A 20,053-nucleotide genomic window follows, 5' to 3' on the forward strand; every position below is an offset into this window, starting at 1 on the left:
GAACTCTGAAGTAAACTCGCGCAACGTCCATTTTCCTGATCTCGGATAGGAACCGGAAAGAGAAGAACCTGGCAGTTGCAGAGCATTTACGATGGATTAAAAATATTTTCTACACTGTGTTGCTTACCATCACAGTCATTTATTTAATTGACAAATATCATTGATAACAGCCGATACAGTTTTCACATCATGACATAGATATAATGACGCGATATGCCTCGGTATCCTTATTCACCTATCATCTGTCAACATTTTCATCAGTCATGCACAACGTTATTAAAAAATACATTTCCTTTCGGACATAATCACACACTCGTAAGAATTCGCCCTACTTGCATTTTTCGGTGCCTAACGGTAATTCAGTTTGTATCATGTAATAGATATGGGGCATTGCACGTCAAATTAGCAGCTCATATACCTCAACCCCCTTCGATTCTCATCATTTTTTAGTTTGACGTTCTTACCATCCCAAAAAGGTCCCGAGAATTTATCCAGGTTTTCTTCAGCCTCTGGTAAAATTTATAAAAAAACCAAAAACCAACCAATTAGAAAGTGTTATTTTTTTAAATATTAAAATATTCACATTGATTCCGTGATTCAAAATGTGATTTTTGAGCAACACACGATAATGAGATCTCAATATCTACTATTTTTCCACAAGTTTTTAATTTTTCCATGTCGGAATTGTTTTTGTTTTTTTTATTTTGTGTTTGCCTCGATCTAATTAGACTGCAGAATCACATTATTTTCAAGATTCCGTGACCTATTTAAATCAGGAAATAGAAATAAAAAACAAAAAAAAAATCCAATTCCGACATGGAAAAACTAAAAATTTACGAAAAAAATAGTAAATAATGAGATCCCATTATCGTATGGTGCTTGAGAATCACATTTCAAATCATAAAATCTGTGTGAATTTTCTCAAATTTTAACCCATGGCGTTTTTGGAATTTGTTTTTCAATTTTGTATCAAATTTCACGTGGCTAAAAAAATTTAAAAAAAATTCCGATACCTTATTGGGTCGGTATGAAAATCGTACTAAAAAATTATTAAAATCGCAGAGGTACAAAGGCTGCTAATTTGACGTGGAATGGCCTATATGTATATCCACCTAGTCATCGTGAATAATTTTCACGATAAGCAATTCCTTTCTTCCCTTGTCTTAGTTATCATCGAAACAAAATCTTTCTTCTACAGATCTTTTCAAGACACGAGAAGATTATCTGGCAATAAACAATTATTGGCTTTACAACGACGACAGTTAATTAACAAGTATCGTTATATAAATATTTGACAAAGGGCATAGCCGGATAAGCAGGTCGAATCGGCCCCCGCTGAATTTTTTGTCGGTACTTCAGGGATCAATTTGGACCCAAATGAAAATAATTCAGTGAAAATTTCAGCTATTAATCTTAAACGGTTTCCGAGTAATTGAAAAAAAACCTATTTTTTAGTATTTATTTTTTTTTTTAATAGTAAAATTAAAAATTTTTTTTTGCTGATTTTTTTTTAAATACTTACGAGTAAAAGCTGTGAAAAAAATTTTTTTTTATGATTTCTATACTAATAGCCGATTTTTAAACTAAAAAACAAAATTACAATTATTTTTTTTTATGCCTATTTTAAAACATGCAATCACCAAATTTGGACAGAATACGTCTTTTATACCCCTCTGTGCTCAGGAATTTTTTCAATTTTTTTGGTTTGGTGCAACGTCATGAAAAAAATTAAAAACCAATTTTTTGTTAATTATTTTATATTTCAACTGCTTAGAACACTACTTACAACTAATTATAAAATGTATTTATTCATAAAAATATTCATCAAAAACGTAAGTGGTCATCAAAATATTTGTTAATATTTTCGTCAATCTTCATCACTGTCTTCATTAATAACTACACAGCGCCCGGTATTATTGAAAATGCGACTTAATTGCATATTTTACTGACAGGATCATACCAGCTTTCTCAAGCAGTGTCATACTTAGCTGAGATGATGGATGAAGATAATAATATAAGCCTTCAGTACGTAAGATCGGCTGAAAACATTCTTAGATTTCAAGTAAGATCTCGGCATATTAATGCAAAAACATATCGCTGCTTCATTGAGTATCATCGTGGCAAAAATGGAGTTAACGGAATTTCTCGATATTGCTGTGATTGTGCCAACGGTCGGCGTACAGTTGGTTGTTGTTCGCATGTAGCAGCTATTATTTATTACCTATCACATGCTAGATATTTATCGAGAATTGTAAGACCAGCAGAAATTTTAAGTCGCATTTTCAATAATACCGGGCGCTGTGTAGTTATTAATGAAGACAGTGATGAAGATTGACGAAAATATTAACAAATATTTTGATGACCACTTACGTTTTTGATGAATATTTTTATGAATAAATACATTTTATAATTAGTTGTAAGTAGTGTTCTAAGCAGTTGAAATATAAAATAATTAACAAAAAAGTGGTTTTTAATTTTTTTCATGACGTTGCACCAAACCAAAAAAATTGAAAAAATTCCTGAATACAGAGGGGTATAAAAGACGTATTCTGTCCAAATTTGGTGATTGCATGTTTTAAAATAGGCATAAAAAAAAATAATTGTAATTTTGTTTTTTAGTTTAAAAATCGGCTATTAGTATAGAAATCATAAAAAAAAAATTTTTTCACAGCTTTTACTCGTAAGTATTTAAAAAAAAATCAGCAAAAAAAAATTTTTAATTTTACTATTAAAAAAAAAATAAATACTAAAAAATAGGTTTTTTTTCAATTACTCGGAAACCGTTTAAGATTAATAGCTGTAATTTTCACTGAATTATTTTCATTTGGGTCCAAATTGATCCCTGAAGTACCGACAAAAAATTCAGCGGGGGCCGATTCGACCTGCTTATCCGGCTATGCCCTTTGGTGACGACAGATACAATGCCGGAGCTCTTTGCTGGAGCTTACACTTAAATGGGATCCAGAACACCGTTAATCACGCGGGATATTAATAAGACTGATTCAACAACTTTCGTCCGAATTATCACTATTCTAACAATCGATAATTTTTTCTCCGTGATAATTTCGCGATAACAGCAACTAGGAGAACCAAATTTGTGACCAAAGTACGCCCATAACACATAATATCAATGCCCAGACCAATTCGACCTAGTCTCAAACTCCACAACTATTTTTAGTTTCAGGCCAATCATCGTTCGGGATCGTCGTCCTTAAGTCCCTCCTTACAGCTCGGATAAATTGATGAAGGTGTTGTTGTTCGTCCTTGGTCCGACGTTATTGTTCGGTGGGAATATCAATGGATTTAGAGCAGTGTTGTTCTCCAACGGACTGCTGCTGTACCGACGATGCTTCGGTGTTGGTGGCCTAGGATCGGGTTCGGAACACCCCTGCAACCAGTAGGAAGTTACGCGGCCCTTGCCCTTGAGCTCGACCTCGCCGCGAAGCTCAAGGTCGAATGTTCCGTACTTGTCCAAGATCTTCTTCGTCGCCTCGGAGACGTGGATTCGCAGAGCTGAACGAGAAACGAAAGTGGTCAATGTTCAACTACGGACTTTCGATGCCGCGCATCAATACTCACGCAGTCCCGAAGACTCCATCCTCGAAGCTGTGTTCACCGTGTCACCGAAGAGGCAGTAGTGCGGCATCTTCTGACCAACTACACCAGCGCAAACTGGACCACTATGTGCCCCGATCCTCACACTCAGCTGCTCTTCGGGCTTGTGAAGAATCGCGAAGGACTTTACCGCGTCCAGAATCGCCAGTGCCATCAGCCCGATCTCCCTCGCATGCTCGTCTCCGTTCCGCTCAGGAAGTCCCGACACGACCATGTAAGCGTCCCCAATTGTCTCGACCTTGGAAGAAGCAAGTCCACTACTTATCCTATTTCTGTCTGCAATTGTATTTTCCCAAACCTATTGCTCATTCTCTTACCTTGTAAACGTCGTAGAAACCGATTATACGATCAAAAGTACTGTAGAGATCGTTAAGGAAGTCGACCACTTCCATGGGCGTGCTCTGAACGCAGAGTGCCGTGAACCCGACTATGTCACTGAAGTATATCGTAACACACTCGAACTGTTCTGGCTGAACCAATTCTCCTGTCATCAGCTGTCCGGCCACTTGTCTAAAGGACAGTTGACTCTCAATGGTACCTTGAGTCTGACTTTGGAACGGATCACGCCTTTCATTCTTCAAACCATAATACATCGCTCACCTTGGAAGAACTTGATACAACAGTTCCTCGCTTCGCCGTTTTTCCAGACTGAGTTGTTCCGTCTTCTCTTCGACTAAAGCCTCGAGATTGTTCGCGTACTGCTCCATGCGTCTCAACAAATCGTCCATTAAATTTTCGCAGTAGCCTCTGAAACCAATCACCATTTCGTCAGCAGTGTTTCTGGAATCTTTCGAGTCAGACTTGATAAATTAGCGACGAGACAGGTACTTCATAATTCCTCTAATCGTTCCCCGAATCGTGTGAAACGTAGGACGTTCCTCCGGTATTTCGGTCCAGCATTTTTCCATCAAAAGTAGAATATCAGCGGGGCAATCCCGGGGCGTTACTTCTGGTCGAAACGGCGGATCTTCCGGAGTGGATACTCTGTTCACGATCTTAAAATAAAACATTTCACCTCGTTCAGAACATCCACTGCCGTTTCTGGTCCTCTTTAAGTAAAACGAAATTCGGGAAAAATACAGTAACTCAGTGCGGAATGTTATTCCAGAGTTATATATGGGGGCGATTGTCGTTTCCCGACTAAAATACCTCCTGTGGTGTCATATATGTCCTCGCCACCTCGTAAGGTCCTCCGCGGACGACGATTTCCTCGAGAATTACGGCGAAGCTATAAACATCACCTTTCTGGGTCGCCGCACTGCCAGGGGTCACCGTTAGGGGAACAAGCTCTGGGGCAATCCAGAGCAGTTCTATAACAGATAAATTAAATTTTGACCAACGCCATGTTTTTGGCAGCTCGAGTTCCTAACGAGACTTCTTTATCGTGACGCGAAGATATTACTGGCGATACTTACTCGTGTAGTAATTATCATCCATGACGAGATCCCAAGGGGTGGTTAGCGTCTTGAGGCCAAAGTCGGAAATCTTGAGAACGAATCGACCGTCTATTAGGCAATTGCACGATCGGAGCTTTCCGTGGGCAGATACCTCGCTCGCGTGAAGATATGCCATCCCCTGGGGAGAGTTAAAGGTTCTCTCTCATTCCACAGCAAGATTAAACCACGAAATTCCTCTACCGTAGTTACAAGACTTAGATTGCGGGAGGACAGATAATTCTAGGCTCTGCGAAACTAATTTTTGCCCGTAGGATAACGAGTAATTAGGACTGACGTGAATCGCTCTATTCTCGACAGTTTGAAGGTGGAAGGAAAAAGCATGATTTCACGATGGATCAATGTAATTATTGAGGTCGAAAAACCGACCAGTGATCCTGATGCAAAAACGATAAATCGAGTAATTTCAACTGCCTTTGCACCTTCTCTACCTTGACGATGTCGTGGATCAGTGACATTCGGAAATTCCAGTCCAATTGAATCGCCTCATTTTCCAAAACGTCCTTCAGCGAACCTCTCGGACAATACTCGGTCAGGATCAAGACCGTCGGCGAAGGAGAACAGAGGCAGGCGCCAATGAACCTGACGGAATGAAATTCACAAATCTATAATTTGCCTTTCGGTTACCGGAAAAGTTTCGTTACTTGCTAGAAAATCATATTCAGTTATTCTCACCGAACCGTATTTTCCGAAGTGACATCTCTGACCTGCTTAATTTCCCACAGAAGCTTATTCGTGACGTCGACCACCTTCTTCTTGGTAATTTTCTTGATGGCGACACGTTCACCTTTGTAAATACCAACCGTGGTAAAGACCGTCGATGGGGGCAGAGATCCACAGCTCATGGCGGAGCCACGCCGCATTTTTTCAAGCCCGTAATTCTGCGAAGAGAAACGAGAACGAAGAGTCGCTTTTAGGTGTTAACAAGAGACTCGGTTGAAGCGACATTTATGGGGAAGAACGAACTCACGTTAATGTCGGACATTGCCTGATGAAGGTTCATCTTCGAGGAAAAAGGTTTTCCAACCTCGAGAAGAAGCTCTTCGGGTCTGATGCGCCACGACATGTTGTGCAAGTCGGCTGACAACCGTAGGTGTCTGTAAGGTGGTACTTGTTTGTAAAAGCTCGAAGAAGTCGTAAAAAATTTACGGATGTATCGTTCCATACCGGAAAAGTTTCCAATGCCACTCACGCGAAGAGGAGGGAAAGTGCAAGGTGAGGTGAAAATAAACCACGAGGAAGAGAAGAAGTATAAGTGTATATGTGCAAGGAAAAAGGTGAAGTGAAATTAAAAACCGACCAGCAAAGCTATCTTCGTGCATTTTTTATTCCCCCTCCTTTCCTCCTTATCTCCCCTCCTTCCAGTCAAGGCTACTACAGAAAAGTCTGAATTCCCACCTGTAGAGAACACAGGATGCCGACGCTATGACCACCAGGAATATGGTCAAGGCGAGACTCGAGTAGGCGACGAAAGTGTACGCTTCCGTTCTGCTCGAGCATATTGGATCATTACCCAGGAAACCACATTCCGGGATATCGGCTGGAGGTCCCTCTCTGCCTCCTGGCCAGTGGATCCTCTTTCCTGACACCGGGCTGTACTCTCGATTCAGACCCAAGTAATGAGCGACCACTTCAAACCTGGAGACAATTAGGGATCGAGGGCAATTTCACCTGATGGTTCAATTTTCCGAGAAATTAGGGATGTTCGGGCTAGCGGTTCGGTGGAACAGTTGGTCGATTGAAAAATTTGCAACATCGATGTTTAGAGATCGTTGAATTCTATAATTTGTTGAGTTTAATTTTACTGAAAGAATCCCTTCTCAATGTGAAGAAAAATGAAGGTATGAAACAAAACCCACAAATTCAAGTTAACACAAGTACCTAAGGTTATTAATTTTAAAAAAGGTAAATTACTGTTCCGTTTGTAGTAGGTACTACAATCGTATTATTTGTCTTATTCGATGAATCAGGGTTCATGATTTTGTTCGTAAATGAATATTTTATATTAATCTTACATCAAACATTTTTTTTCATCGAATGTCAGTTCGTCGTGAAAATTTTGTGAATATAAAAAATCATTACGGGTTTTAAGTACTACACTGATACTTCATTCAACAACTTAATAAAACTGCTCAAAATTCATTTCAAGTGATCTCGAGGGTTTCCAATTACCAACAAAGTCAGCTTGGATCCAATAATAAATATACTTCAAGTTTTCTCACTTGAATTTTTCGGTTTAACATTTTTTAAACATGCTCTTTTGTTTTCTCTTGTAATGAGAAGTGATTCTTTAAAAACATATCAACTCTACACTAAACTTGAGTTCAACCTTCTAAACCCTGATTATATTATTCATTTCATTATCCGTTCGACCGAATCTTTCGTTGGACTGTTTAGCCCGAAAATTCTCAAAAATTCAAGTTCGTTCCGAGTCCCACGGTGTGACAATCAGGGAATTTGAAGTCCCCGACTGGAATACGTGTACGATACGGTTAATCGATCGAGTCAGGGGTGATTCGAACCTTCCGTTAATGGGGTCCAAATCCAGGATACTGTAGTCGGCGTCCCTGTCTCCGTTGTCGTCGATCCTTACGTGCCCAGTGATTCCGAGAAAATCGCGATCCCACATGCGTCTAGTGATCGCGATACCATCTCGGATGTCGCCACCCTCGGCCAGAGTCTCGTTCAGAGCCATTCCGAGGAGGTAAACGCCGTCATAGAAGGCCCCGATGAAGAAGTTGACCTGGAGGACGAAGGACGCGCGGATTGTAATTAGCCGAGTTCCTGACAATTCACCACGGGATTCACGAGTACCTCTTCACCCTCGGAAAAAGTGTAGTTGTAGTCGGTCTGAGCTCGGTGTCTGACGTTGTCGGCGAAGTCCTGAAACCTGGGACTCGTTGGCTGGAGGAGCGAGACCCTCAGGAGTGCTTCGTAAGCCGTCCTGGCGACAGAATCATCCTTGTCGCCGACTTCCCAGTCGTGATCACCCCAGTACGAGCCCTGAAATGTGAACATCTGGTTATAAAACTTCAAAGACACGTAACACAGGTAATTTTTCAGTAATTTTCCGCTTCGTTCGATCATTCAAATCGTATTCGAACATTGCCTTTCATCCCTCTCTGCCCTCTGACGGAGTCCTTGTCCCCGGTTTTTGCCAGTCTTTTTCTTACGACTAGATAAGTAATAGATTCAATGTATCGCGTCGAAATTTAATCAAGTATCAATTGAACGATACTTTGGAGAATCCCGTAAGCGTTCTCGATTCTAACGTCATGCATTTATTGATCCTTGACTTTGCTGACACAGATTTGCAAAATTGAAGGAAAAATAAATCATCCTTCAGGATCATGCGATGAATAAGTTAAAAATTCGTCTCGAATATGGCAATGAACGTCACCTGGAATATTTCGACATCGAGGAAAACCCAGTCGCCTCTTGTCATTCCAAGATTATGTGCCGCTAGCATGAATCTTCTGACCAAAGTTCCCCGAACGGTTAGAATTACGACTGTGAATTATAGTAAAAGTTAAATTCTGAACTACGCATCACGTGTATATAATGTAAACTTCGAATGAACCGAAGTTTGTCCTGGAACAATTACATCACACTACGTTGTTCGACGAAATTTGTCATTGATAATGTTTGATGTCTACAGTATTATGGAAATACTTACCTCTCGCATACATGCTAGCATCTCTCAAGTACAAGTGGTAGGGTTCTTCGTCCGAGTTGCCGTCAAGTTCCCTGACGAACTTGAGTAGGCCCTCCTTCCGCAAACCGTATTCCAAATTTTTACCAACTGTCAGGGAGAACAAGTCCGATCTGTCTAGAATTAGCGCCACGTGAGACCAGCCAAACTCTTTGAAAATACTCGAAAATACTAGCCGAAGACGGCACTGACAGTACGACATTCTAGTCAGTGTTGGGTATTTGCTTTTGTCCTTGAATATTCCCTGGAAATTGTCACGTGTGTGGGTATAAATTTGGGTCCCGGATATTTGTACGCATCTCATTCCCATCGAAAGCGAAAGTAAATCCTTGCAGTTGGAATTCGAAGAAAGATGAAGAGGAATTCATTCACGAATGAGATAAATGATTAAGCAAATAATTTCGAACCATTTTTATCGTCCATAAGGATCGAATTATCCGTTCCTGAGATAATAAAGTTATTTTCCCACCTGGGAAAGTATTTTCCTGACATTTGCAACAAAATCGCAACGTTGAAAATAATTACGAAAAACAATCTGCACAGAAAAACCACGGATCGTGTGGCAATAATCACACACAAGCAGAATATAATATAGCAAACAAAACAAAAGTTACACTCAAATGAATAAAATATATTTGTTAACAAAAGGTACATGTTACAATAAATTGATGAAATAATAAATTGTATGTATAATTCTGTGAGTCTGTGATTCGATATTGACGTAATTAATTATAATCATAACTACACGTTTGTATGATAGACAGAGAGAAGAGGAGAAATTAATTATACAACTTCAGCGTAATAATATTGAACATGAATAGGTACAACGTGAGTAAATTGGAATTAACCGATACATTGCGAGGGTTTCCTATACACAATTCTTACAGATGTCTCGTTTCTCCACTTGTGAAGTCGACCAAGAATTCCAGAAGTGACTGATAACTCTCCCTCCGAAGGTGGCTAGGTAAGTACAAAGTGAGAATCAACGGTTTGATTTCGTTCAAAGATACGAGAAGTCAAATATACGTTTCAATAATCGCTTATAAAATGGGGGTAATTATGTTTTTCACCTTTTTTTCGCATATTCACTTCGGTGATTTTTGTCGTTGTATGGTGCATGAAACGTAGAACGCCGAGCTGCTTTGTCGCGTCTTCAACGATCCTCCACACCGGTTAATAAAATAAGTAGTAAAAATATACCCACCTGATCTCCCATGCCAGTGATTATCGGGCTGTTCCAATAAGCAGCAAGCCTGGCTACTGGCTCCAGGGCAAAAGCGCAAGCGGGACCGATGAAAGCAATCACGTTGTCTCGAAAATGCATGTCGGCGGCCAAACCGGGCGCTCGAGCCCCGCTGCACGACGGATAACTGAATGAATAAAATTCAGAGTAGCAAGAATTTATCGGTTCTTTTTGTACAAATAGCCATCAATTCGCTGATTAGTTTTCCAGAGGTATAAGAATTGTTTTCAATTTTTTTCCAGATGCAGGTGTTTTTGCTTCTTCGGTTTCGAAAGTTCGATCAAATGGACGGCGAACGGAGATTCGAAAAAAAATTCAGGGTACTGCCTGCCGCATGTTTGCTACTTTCCTTAGATCTTTATCGACGCAATGTCGGGCGGGGTTGAAGTTTCGAATTTGAAAAGTTCCGAAAGCGTATAATTCCAAATTATTTGGCGGCAAAACTTGAAGTAAAGAAATATCAAGCTTTTACGAAACAAGAAAATTTCGAATGGCCGGAAAAACGACGGCACAAAGTTCCGAAATGCGAGGTTCAGAAAATTTAAGTTACTATTGACCAAAGTCTCGATAGAATAAAATTACGAAAATTAAAATATACCCGCCTAGTTTACACAACGAAAACAAAGAACGATCAAAGTGGTGAAACTTCACCGAGCCAGAAATTCGCAGAACTGAAAATCTTCGATAATTTGGAATTTCGATGTTTCAGATTTTTGTACTTTCGGAACTTTGAATTGTCGGAATTAGGCCCTTTCGCCATTTTTTTCTTTCGAAACTTTGATGTTTCGTCAAGTTTTGATTTCTTTACTTCAAGTTTCGCCGCCAAAAATTTGGAATTTCGCGTTTACGTAAATTTTTAAATTCGGAATTTCAACCCCGCCCCTGCAATATCTGCGGGAACATTTGCTCGAGCGATCTAACGGCTTGCGAGAAAACGGACGGCGGAGGCTGGGATCAATTTGCTAAGAATCGAATTAGGCCGAAGGATTAGTTCGAATTGTCCCTCGATCTCGGACCGCTGTTTAATCTGTATATCGCGTGACCTCGCCCTCGCACGATTACTGGAATCTCGCGAGAAACGCGGGACGCGCACTGTTTGATTTTCAAATTGCTTTTTCCCAATCGCGATGCACCTGTTTGTCCGTGAAATATCATCAAGCGAGTCCAAACACAGAGCTTCCGTTGACAGCTTTCGATGCAATATCAGCAGTTGGTCTGTTATTTTCCGGTTTAAAAACTACAACAACAAAAAATATGAGGAACGAAGATTTGAGCATCGTTGCTGTGAAATACAGCAGCTTTCGAGATTCGTGGGAATTGCTATCACGGACGAAAAACACGCAACACTGTCGATATGTTTAAATATACTTTTAAAGAGACTTTCTTGGTGCTCTCTTAAAGCGACGCACGTAACTCCATAGCCTTAAAACCTGGCTGACCGATTTCCGGTCCCGTCTCTCCGCCTTATAGATGAGTGCAATTTCCTCTACCCCAAATTGTACGTTAGTGTGTGGCATTCCAGCGGATATGGGTGACCCTTTGCTACATTGAAGTAATCACGTATATCATCGACAGAAAATTGGATGGATACGAAGACAATAATGGTAAACGAAGGAAATCGAGGTGACTTTGGAAAATACCCACTAAAAAAGTGATATAGATTTAATCATTCGTCGGACTTTCACTGATCTAGTTTTATCCTCTCGGAAGATAATTATTTGTAAATTTTCTTCGTGCAATCCGTGGGATCCTCTATGGTGTACAAAATGAACGAAAAACAATAAATCTAATGAAAACAAGCCGAGACAGTGATTTTGAACCTTCGAATTTCAGAACCAATTTTCAAATTGTCGATATCTTAGCTTGGGTTAATCGAATTCGTTCAGATCCGTTTTTATAACATGCCACAAATGTTGGATCATTCGTGTTCACTATCATTGGCGCAACTTGCACTGCTGTAAATTTTGGATTTTTTATTGTTTAAAATTTCTTATTATTTTGTAACATCAGATTACAATGGCTCGGTCAATTCACGGTAATGAATGAAACCATCAATCAGAAGCAAGAAGGTTAACTCGCAGTAAGACAAATGTGTTGAGCAATAGACGATAAGTCACGAACGTAACTTGCACCGGTCATTGATATGCTACATTTCACTTCAACACCTAGAACGAAGGTGTTTCCACGCGTTGAACAATGGGCAGTGATTGGGCTCGGACCGTGTTGGATGACGCCTGACAAAGCGGTCCAGAAGCATTCAGTGCTTTCCATAGAAATGGGAATACAGGAGACAGTTCGTGGCGTCTAATTAGTCCTGTATTGTGAAGGACGTCTGCCTGCCAAGCTCTAGGCTACATGCATTAAAAGCTAGAGGTCCCTCCTTGCTGCAGGTTTCCCTGGAATCGTGGTACGAAGGAAGAAGAAAAAAAAAGCACAGATTTACCAACGGAACGTCAATTAGATTATCCACCGAGAAAGAGCTTTCGATTAATTTTTTATTATCTGAACACGTTTTTATACTGTTTGATATATTTCTGGTCCTTGACATTTCAAAGCTCGTCAAACTCCTGAAATACAATCGCAAATTTTTAGATAAATTACTTTTACGGTAATCCTAGTCGGACAAACGCCTCGTCTCGCGGTTTGGATTCATATACTTTTTGTATTTTGCAACGAGAAATCGTACACGATTTCGAAACCTTGTTAACGATGTAACGGGTTTGCGCAAAAAGGACGCATGCTAATTTCAACACGTAATGCGTATTTGATTAAGATACTCTATTTGGAATATCGCAACGCGCTGACACGTGATATACGTCTAATTAGTGACGACTAAATATATGTAATAAGGCTTACGTGTAATACGTAAGCCGTATTTATACCTTCCTCTACCTTGACTTCACTTGACTGGCTACAAGGAATGGCGAGAAAACTTCTAACGAACGAGAAATCCGAGATGATGGAAAACCCGCAGAGTTACAACTCGCGCTGCAACGTTTTAACGAGGACAATAATTATCGCTAACCACACGTGAGTCAATAATTTCCAAGATGACGTTTTCCCCTAACGTTTCATACACTCTTTTCAAATTGTATGATTCCATCCTGTCTTCGTCTACAAATCGTGTTATTGTCATATCGATTGCATATTATTTCAAATTGTTTACTACTCGTCGAAAATAAAAATCACAAACATCGGAACGATGCAGGGTTTAATGATTCAATCAACTGTCTCGATTTTCACAGTCGCCACCTTGTGGATTTATTTACATTTAAACTAAAATCGAATAGTTCTTGCACTTTATTTTTCGACATACTCTGGCCATTTTTATCAAGGAAATAAAATGCTAGACACAAAAATTTCAAATCATTATACATAAAAAACTCTCCCCTATATATTCAGTTTCAAGTTGGAATTGAATAAATTTCGGTTCTATGCATTTTGAATACAATCTGGCATTGTTAAGATGTGAATAAATTATCTGTTCCGCTTATCGGTGAAATGAAAATTATCGATGTTTAAGTCAGATTATAGACCCCGAACGATTTCGGAGGTACGCATATAAATTGTAGCTGCTTAATTATAGTTGATAATGAGCACAAGCCGATTCAGTGCAATGTGTACTAAATAACTAAGTCACGATCGTTAAACACAGACAATAAGCGCGTTCGTTATCATGCCGTAGTAAACCGATTGAAACGGTTCCTCGGCTTTTGACGACAAGAAGAAATCTGATGCGAGAAAAGCTGGCCGGCAGGCAGATAATTATTTTTTATTGCACTCGCCGAGTAGTCTCGCACTAAATGAGGCGCGAAATTTGATTGTCGAAAGAATGTAATCATCAATTCGAGCCCGCGAACCGGAAACGGTCGTTTGAAATTCAATCCCATGCTCAGCTCAGCCACTTGGCTATAAAGAATTTCGGAAAATATTCCGAAGCTCCAGCTTTTCACTAACAGGACGTTAAGGTCTGGAATTTTTTCATCAGTTTCTTCCAAAGTCGAGTTTTACCCGTTTTATGGATATATTATAAATCGACTTGGTGACCAGTCGCAAGCCCATAATATATACGTAAAATAGCGTTGCCCTTATATTTTCATTTTGTTCAACAAAGAGAAGGATAAATTCGTTTTTTCATGCCTGTCATATCTCGAGATGGAACGCGTCCCACATGAATCTGCGATATGAGCTGGTAAAAATATGAGGGCCCGAAATTTTTTAAACGAATATCATTTCGACTAATCTTGAACAGTCAAAAACTCATCGGCTTCATAAATTGCGTTATCACTTTAATCACGATAACATTTACCATGTCATCGTCACGTTACGATCACGAACGAACGGCGATATTTTATTTGTCAACAGTATCATCCGCGTATATATTTCCCAGTCTAAAATATCCTTCTCTTTTCATCATCGCGATGATGAATGGTCGATATAAATTCATCAAGCGGCGTAAAATTCGAGAAAGTAGGATTTATCTCGTATTCTTTTTTTTTCATACATCTTCTCCTCTTCATTCATACACCAATTCGTTTGGCTTGCGATAACTGGGTAGCAGGAAGAAAAAGAAAAAAAAAAAGAAAGCAAACCAAAATATCGAGCAAACATGTTTCTCCGCGGAGAAGTGCGTTGACTTGCCGATAGAAATCATCGATCCCTTCGGCTAATTTCTCCGTATCGGGATATACACGACACTCTGATCGGTACGCTTAGGTAGGCTGTAAATTATTGTAACTCCGCAAAGCTGGTATATCTTGTCATTTAGATTCCTATTTAAGCCTCCGATTAAGTGACCATTTCCGCGTTCAATTTCTACAAACATTTCATCCATCGACGAAGTTTAATTCTTTAAATTTCGGGTACGGGGAAAAAATAGAATTGCTGATTCATAGAACGACGAGAATATCGAATTTTCATAGACGCGAAAATTTTATTCGTAGAATTGAAAAACGTGGAAAGTTCCAAGCACAGAAAATTGAAAACGTAGTAAGTCGGAATACAAAAAAACAAAGTAAAGAAAGATCAAAACATGGAACAGCAAAATCGAGGATCTTTATACGATTCTATATTATAGACAGGAGTCCTGACGATTCTACAGTTTGACATTCTTCTCCATACTTCGACTTTAAACACTTTTAAATTCTGTATATCAAGTGTTCACTTTTTTTGAAAATTCGATATTGTGGCCCTTCGATTTTTTTTATCTTTCTATATTCTTGACCCCACCCGAAATTTAACCGCTAATTTGTATTGAAGGATTTCGCAATGTGAACATGACTTCGATCCAACGATCTTTTCGTATCGTTCGGACAGAAACTGAGGATTCGAAGATCGCTCACCTGCCCTGGACCTTTTGCAGCTGAACGTTGTGGCCGGTCAGAAATTCATTGACCTCAGCGAGCGCCAAATCAACCGCAGGACCGCAGCGTTCCAGGTCGAAAGGACTGTCGAGATGCGAAGCCATCAGGACACCGACGTTGTAAGTTTGCATCGGTGTTTGAAGGGCTGAACCGAAAATAGAGAGAGAGAAAGTTGTACAGTTTTACCTCGTAATTCCGAAAAATTCTAAAATTTACATCTATAAATTACCACGCGTAGAATATTTCCTTGAAAATATTTAATTAACGATATTATAACGCGAAACTCGATTCGTGTTCACTTATAATCTGTGATACCTATAGGTGCAGTAATATATGGTACAATTAAAAACTTCATAACTCACATGCGACTCTGGCTTAATTACCTAATTGCAACCCCGTAAGTTTAAAAAAAAATAATATCGTAATTAGACACTGCGGTGTTTCAATCGGCTCAATCAATACGCGATATCCTTGAAACAATTTTCAAACAATCATAAGTTATGGTGCTTGTATAGACTAGTCGGGATTTTGGGTTGAATTTTTCTGACAACGAATTGATAAACAGTTCAAACGTAAAGGAGGAGAACTGTAAACGCGATATTTTTGCACATTTGGTAACTCGCCCTTGCGAATTTGCAATTCTTGTCGCCTCGTCTTGGTACAACGGAAGGCTAGGAGAAAAAAAATTGATTTTCGCAACTCACGCAATTCGCATGCATATTTTATTCAGTTATTATTTAGCGATGTTTATATTTCCTCAAAACTTGGCGGGATGGATGGAATTTCAAATCGGATGAAAGCTTGGTATATTTTGGTTGTACCAAAACTTATAACGAGGAGAATATATTAATAATTATCCTTCGAATGTTGTAGCGATAAGAAGCCCACGGGCAATGTCATTGTTCCATCCTCTCGTTATTTTAGACAATTACAAAATCCTTGGTTTAAATCTGTCAAAGACGTTGACTGGAGAACGAGAATTGTGAATAGAAATCGGCGATACTTAGCTTCTGCAGATTTACTCGAGCACTTGTAACGAGGGATTTGACTGTATTTCAACTTCCCGCGGAGGATGATAAATTTATCAAACTCCCAGATCCGTGTTCCTTAGTTTCGTTATTCAAAGACGCGTCTCGTCGTTATATGCCGACTAATTAACTGCCGTGACGTTAGAAACTTGGTGTGAAGCTTCTAATTATTAAACACGCTTAGCATTCGCGCGAACTTTGGTATAAAAACACGAGCAGTTGCGCGTCTATCGCCGGAAGATAATTATTTCCTCGGCAGTAAGCCGTCAAATAATGAGAAAAATCGATACACGCAGTTTTGAATTGGTTAAAACTAATACGATGAATTTATTGAAACAATATCGCTTAGAGCGATACTGCGACGAAAATTTCGAATCGCGTCATTGGTCGCAATTCCGCATCGTATATCAAATGGTCACCTATCCTAATTAATTAAGGAATGCTTAGAAATTGGGATAAATGCCTTAAAGTGAATAAATTTACACTGCTAAACAGATAGAAGGGAAAACTTCGTTTGTTGGTACAAAAATGTTGTTGACCTCAGCGTCGTTGATCTAAACCTTCTCTAAATATATTCAATGTTTTGCTTCCGTGAATTAAATTACTTTGCATGCAGGCAATAAACGGAAGTGAGGAAACAAGGAGGTTGGAATCAGGGCCGCAGCAACGGACGATGAAAAAACGCGATGAAATCGGGGTAACGGAAATTCGTACAGGAGAAGCTAACGAATTTAAAATCCGAATCATCCGTTTTATGCCTACCTTATTTCGATTTGCAAATATTGGCAGAAAACGGAAACGAGTTTATCGATAACACGGCAACGTTATTTCATCGTTATTTTCATGCGATGATCAATAATATACGTACATCGCATGATTATATTTACACAGGTGTAAGGTTATTTTAATTATTATATTTTCCGAGCAATTTCTTCTACAGCTTTAAGCAAAGGATTCCGTGATAAATTGCTTGTGCGTTGATCGCAGAACTCCGAATCAGGTTGCTCTTTTTATTCTCCTGTAATAACAGACAAATAATATTTACGAAATAATTGGTAAACGCGTTTCGATGTCAATACAACAAACGGCCGCGTATTAACTTTCAAAATAGTAAGGATGGTCATTCAAAGTTTAAAAATTTTTGGTAGCTTTCGCCAGCTTACGGATATTTGGCGGTGATTCGTTGACGCGGATCTTGATGAGGCTCTGAAAAATTATTGCATTATGTAGACAAGTAGAAACCGTGTGCAAAAATTTTACAGCGATTAAATCGACGCCAATGACATAGATTTGTAAATGTGTAAGCTTCAAAACTTATCTTATATCTGTACATCACGGGTCGAAAATATCCACTGAACCGTATAATTACCAAAGTCGTCAATTTTATTTGCGGTCAAACTGCGATAAGATAAACGTTAATTGATGCGCGGATAAATGTTCTTAATGTTCTACTCTTGTCTCATATTAATAATTATACTGATAATAATTGCAAAATAGATGGTTTCGTACACTGAGAAAAATTTTTAGTTCCGGTTACCGCTCAGTCCTCAACTATTTTCATTTTTTACCACAATCGAAAATTATAATTCTAGGTAGAAAATGAAAATTAGTTTTCTGGCTGTTACCAGAAGGTCTAGTATCCGTTACTATTCTTGCTCATTACGATCACCGTTGCTATATTTTCTTGCAACTGTTGCGAAAATTTAATGCTTGTGCAAGAATAAATTGACGTTAAAGCCTTATTTAACTAAAAAAGTAAAGTAAACCGAACAAACTGATTTTGCGTTGCAATAACCAAGAAAGGATCGACAATAACGCGAAATTTCACGTGAAGTTCTTCAAATGTTATTCGTTTTCAAGTAAAATATTACATCGATTCTTTTCTCCTATGTTTCAGAGTACTGCAATTGATTTTCAAAAATATATATAAGAAAATCGTCAGAATGATTTTCATGGAATGTATTTTTTATATCGAAATGTCGGTAATCATGTGTGTCGAGACTATTTCTTAACCAATGAATAAGACAAGAACGCATCGTACTGTCAAAATTGGATTCCTTTAGATCCATTTTAACCAGAAATATCGCCGCAATGTGAAATCAATGTGAATCGCAGCAAGTTTTCTCGCATTTATCCACGGCGTTAAGTTCGGAATACGTTTATAAATTACACGAATAAACGGACGACAACTAACTAAGCGTGTATCTAATTACAAATCGTCTGCGCAATCAAGGGACATCGAGCAGAAGTATTATTATTTTATTCATATGACCAATTGTCTGGAAACCAGCAGTGCATGCAACGTCCTGTATGACCATAACATCCTCTCGAGTGTAGCGATTCTGCATGATTGCCCATCGAATTGTGCAGTGCTATAAGAATGCAGAATTCACCTCGTTACAATGATTTTCTCTATGCGAAAGCTTCAATTTCGCGATATTAATGCAAATACATTCTTAATTCATTGGCGTTTTTAGACCACAAATACTAGCAAGACTTAGAGAATCGTAATTGATTAAATGCGAAATATATTATGTAACAGATCAAATTCAGATATAAATGAATTTGGACATAAAAAGGCTGATTTGCATGTAAAATTAATCCAATTTTGAGAGTTTCCCAGGTGAAAAAATTACATTCATAGTAAAATTTTCAAATTCTTGGCACAAAAGATGCCGAAACACCTCGAGGTGAGTCATAATCACGAAGGCACGTGTTGCCGGCACGAGAAAGTGCTAAAATGAAAAATCCAGAGTTTAATACCCGCCTTAAAAAATCGTAAACATTTATTAGCCGGACGAAATCTTTTCATGAAAATCACCATGAAAAGCTACGACGTCTTTGTAACTGCAGTGCTCCTAGTTATTACAGCAAACCTTACGACGAAATGTTATCACTACGATGAAAAATAATGCAGGGAGTGATCTTAAGGCGAATGTTTCTCACCTGAAATCATCGTCATCGCGAGTAGAATTCTAGATGCGAAGCACACGGCGAAAGTTACGATCGCGACGCAGTGACAATTTCTTTCCAACATTTTCGTCCGAGATACGAGTCCGATATTTTCACTTCAATTTTCGGGTGGAATCGACCGCTGCTTCCACTCGACTTGATATTTCTTTAACCAATCTATTTTTTCTACCCTTACATTGCAGTTCCTTAAAATTAAATCCTCAGGATCGTTCAACGCGGGTATATTGTGGATAATAATATGTATGTAATATAATAAAATGTATAGGTTTAAAGGTAGCAACGCGCGCGCTGAAACAGATCTGAAGTTTCGCGGGGCAAAACTCACCCCTATATATGGGCTTATTCTCCCTTTACGCAGGGGCTGGAAAACGGTTCGCGTAGCGTGCCGCCATCTTTTAGCAACATTACAGACTCTGTATAAACCAGACTGAAACATCGACTGACAATTCCTGCGAAGAGTATGATTAAGCGTACAGTTATTTATTAAACCTATATACTTGTTTGCGGAATCCAGAATTTGAATATCTGGGAAATGTTCGGTTGAAAAGTAACTCGTCCATTTTCTCTCTCTTTCTATTTTCCTCCGAATTGTGTGATTCTGATTTGATGATTGGAAGAATTGTTAAAAAATGTAATTTGGGTGCTCGAATTGAAAAAAAAACTGA

The 20,053-nt window shown here is 38.9% G+C and overlaps 1 protein-coding gene across 1 annotated transcript; it reads right to left on the bottom strand.

Moving 5' to 3' along the window:
• Window positions 1-2,905: 2,905 nt before the first annotated feature.
• On the bottom strand, window positions 2,906-19,702 carry LOC107225742 (atrial natriuretic peptide receptor 1). Its single transcript, XM_015666303.2, has 19 exons — window positions 19,362-19,702; window positions 15,367-15,532; window positions 9,986-10,151; window positions 9,667-9,741; window positions 8,746-9,025; window positions 8,470-8,579; window positions 7,884-8,072; window positions 7,592-7,812; window positions 6,468-6,707; window positions 6,040-6,166; window positions 5,745-5,950; window positions 5,501-5,651; window positions 5,031-5,190; window positions 4,765-4,925; window positions 4,444-4,610; window positions 4,216-4,362; window positions 3,933-4,125; window positions 3,580-3,853; window positions 2,906-3,513 (listed from the first exon to the last, which is right to left on the bottom strand). Exons 1-19 carry the CDS (start codon window positions 19,450-19,452, stop codon window positions 3,224-3,226), a joined length of 3,414 nt encoding a protein of 1,137 aa, XP_015521789.1. The 5' UTR covers window positions 19,453-19,702; the 3' UTR covers window positions 2,906-3,223.
• Window positions 19,703-20,053: the final 351 nt, after the last annotated feature.

This window comes from Neodiprion lecontei, chromosome 1 (genome assembly GCF_021901455.1).
Source record: "Neodiprion lecontei isolate iyNeoLeco1 chromosome 1, iyNeoLeco1.1, whole genome shotgun sequence".
NCBI lineage: Eukaryota > Metazoa > Arthropoda > Insecta > Hymenoptera > Diprionidae > Neodiprion > Neodiprion lecontei.

Bases quoted from the DNA above. Each gene is read 5' to 3' on its own strand.
- LOC107225742 (XM_015666303.2), bottom strand. From the start codon at position 19,452: ATGTTGGAAAGAAATTGTCACTGCGTCGCGATCGTAACTTTCGCCGTG. The intron at 10,152-15,366 runs GTGAGCGATCTT...TTATTCATTCAG, and splicing joins CTGCAAAAGGTCCAGGGCAG to TTATCCGTCGTGCAGCGGGG. The intron at 3,854-3,932 runs GTAAGAGAATGA...GCTTCTTCCAAG, and splicing joins GTTTCTACGACGTTTACAAG to GTCGAGACAATTGGGGACGC.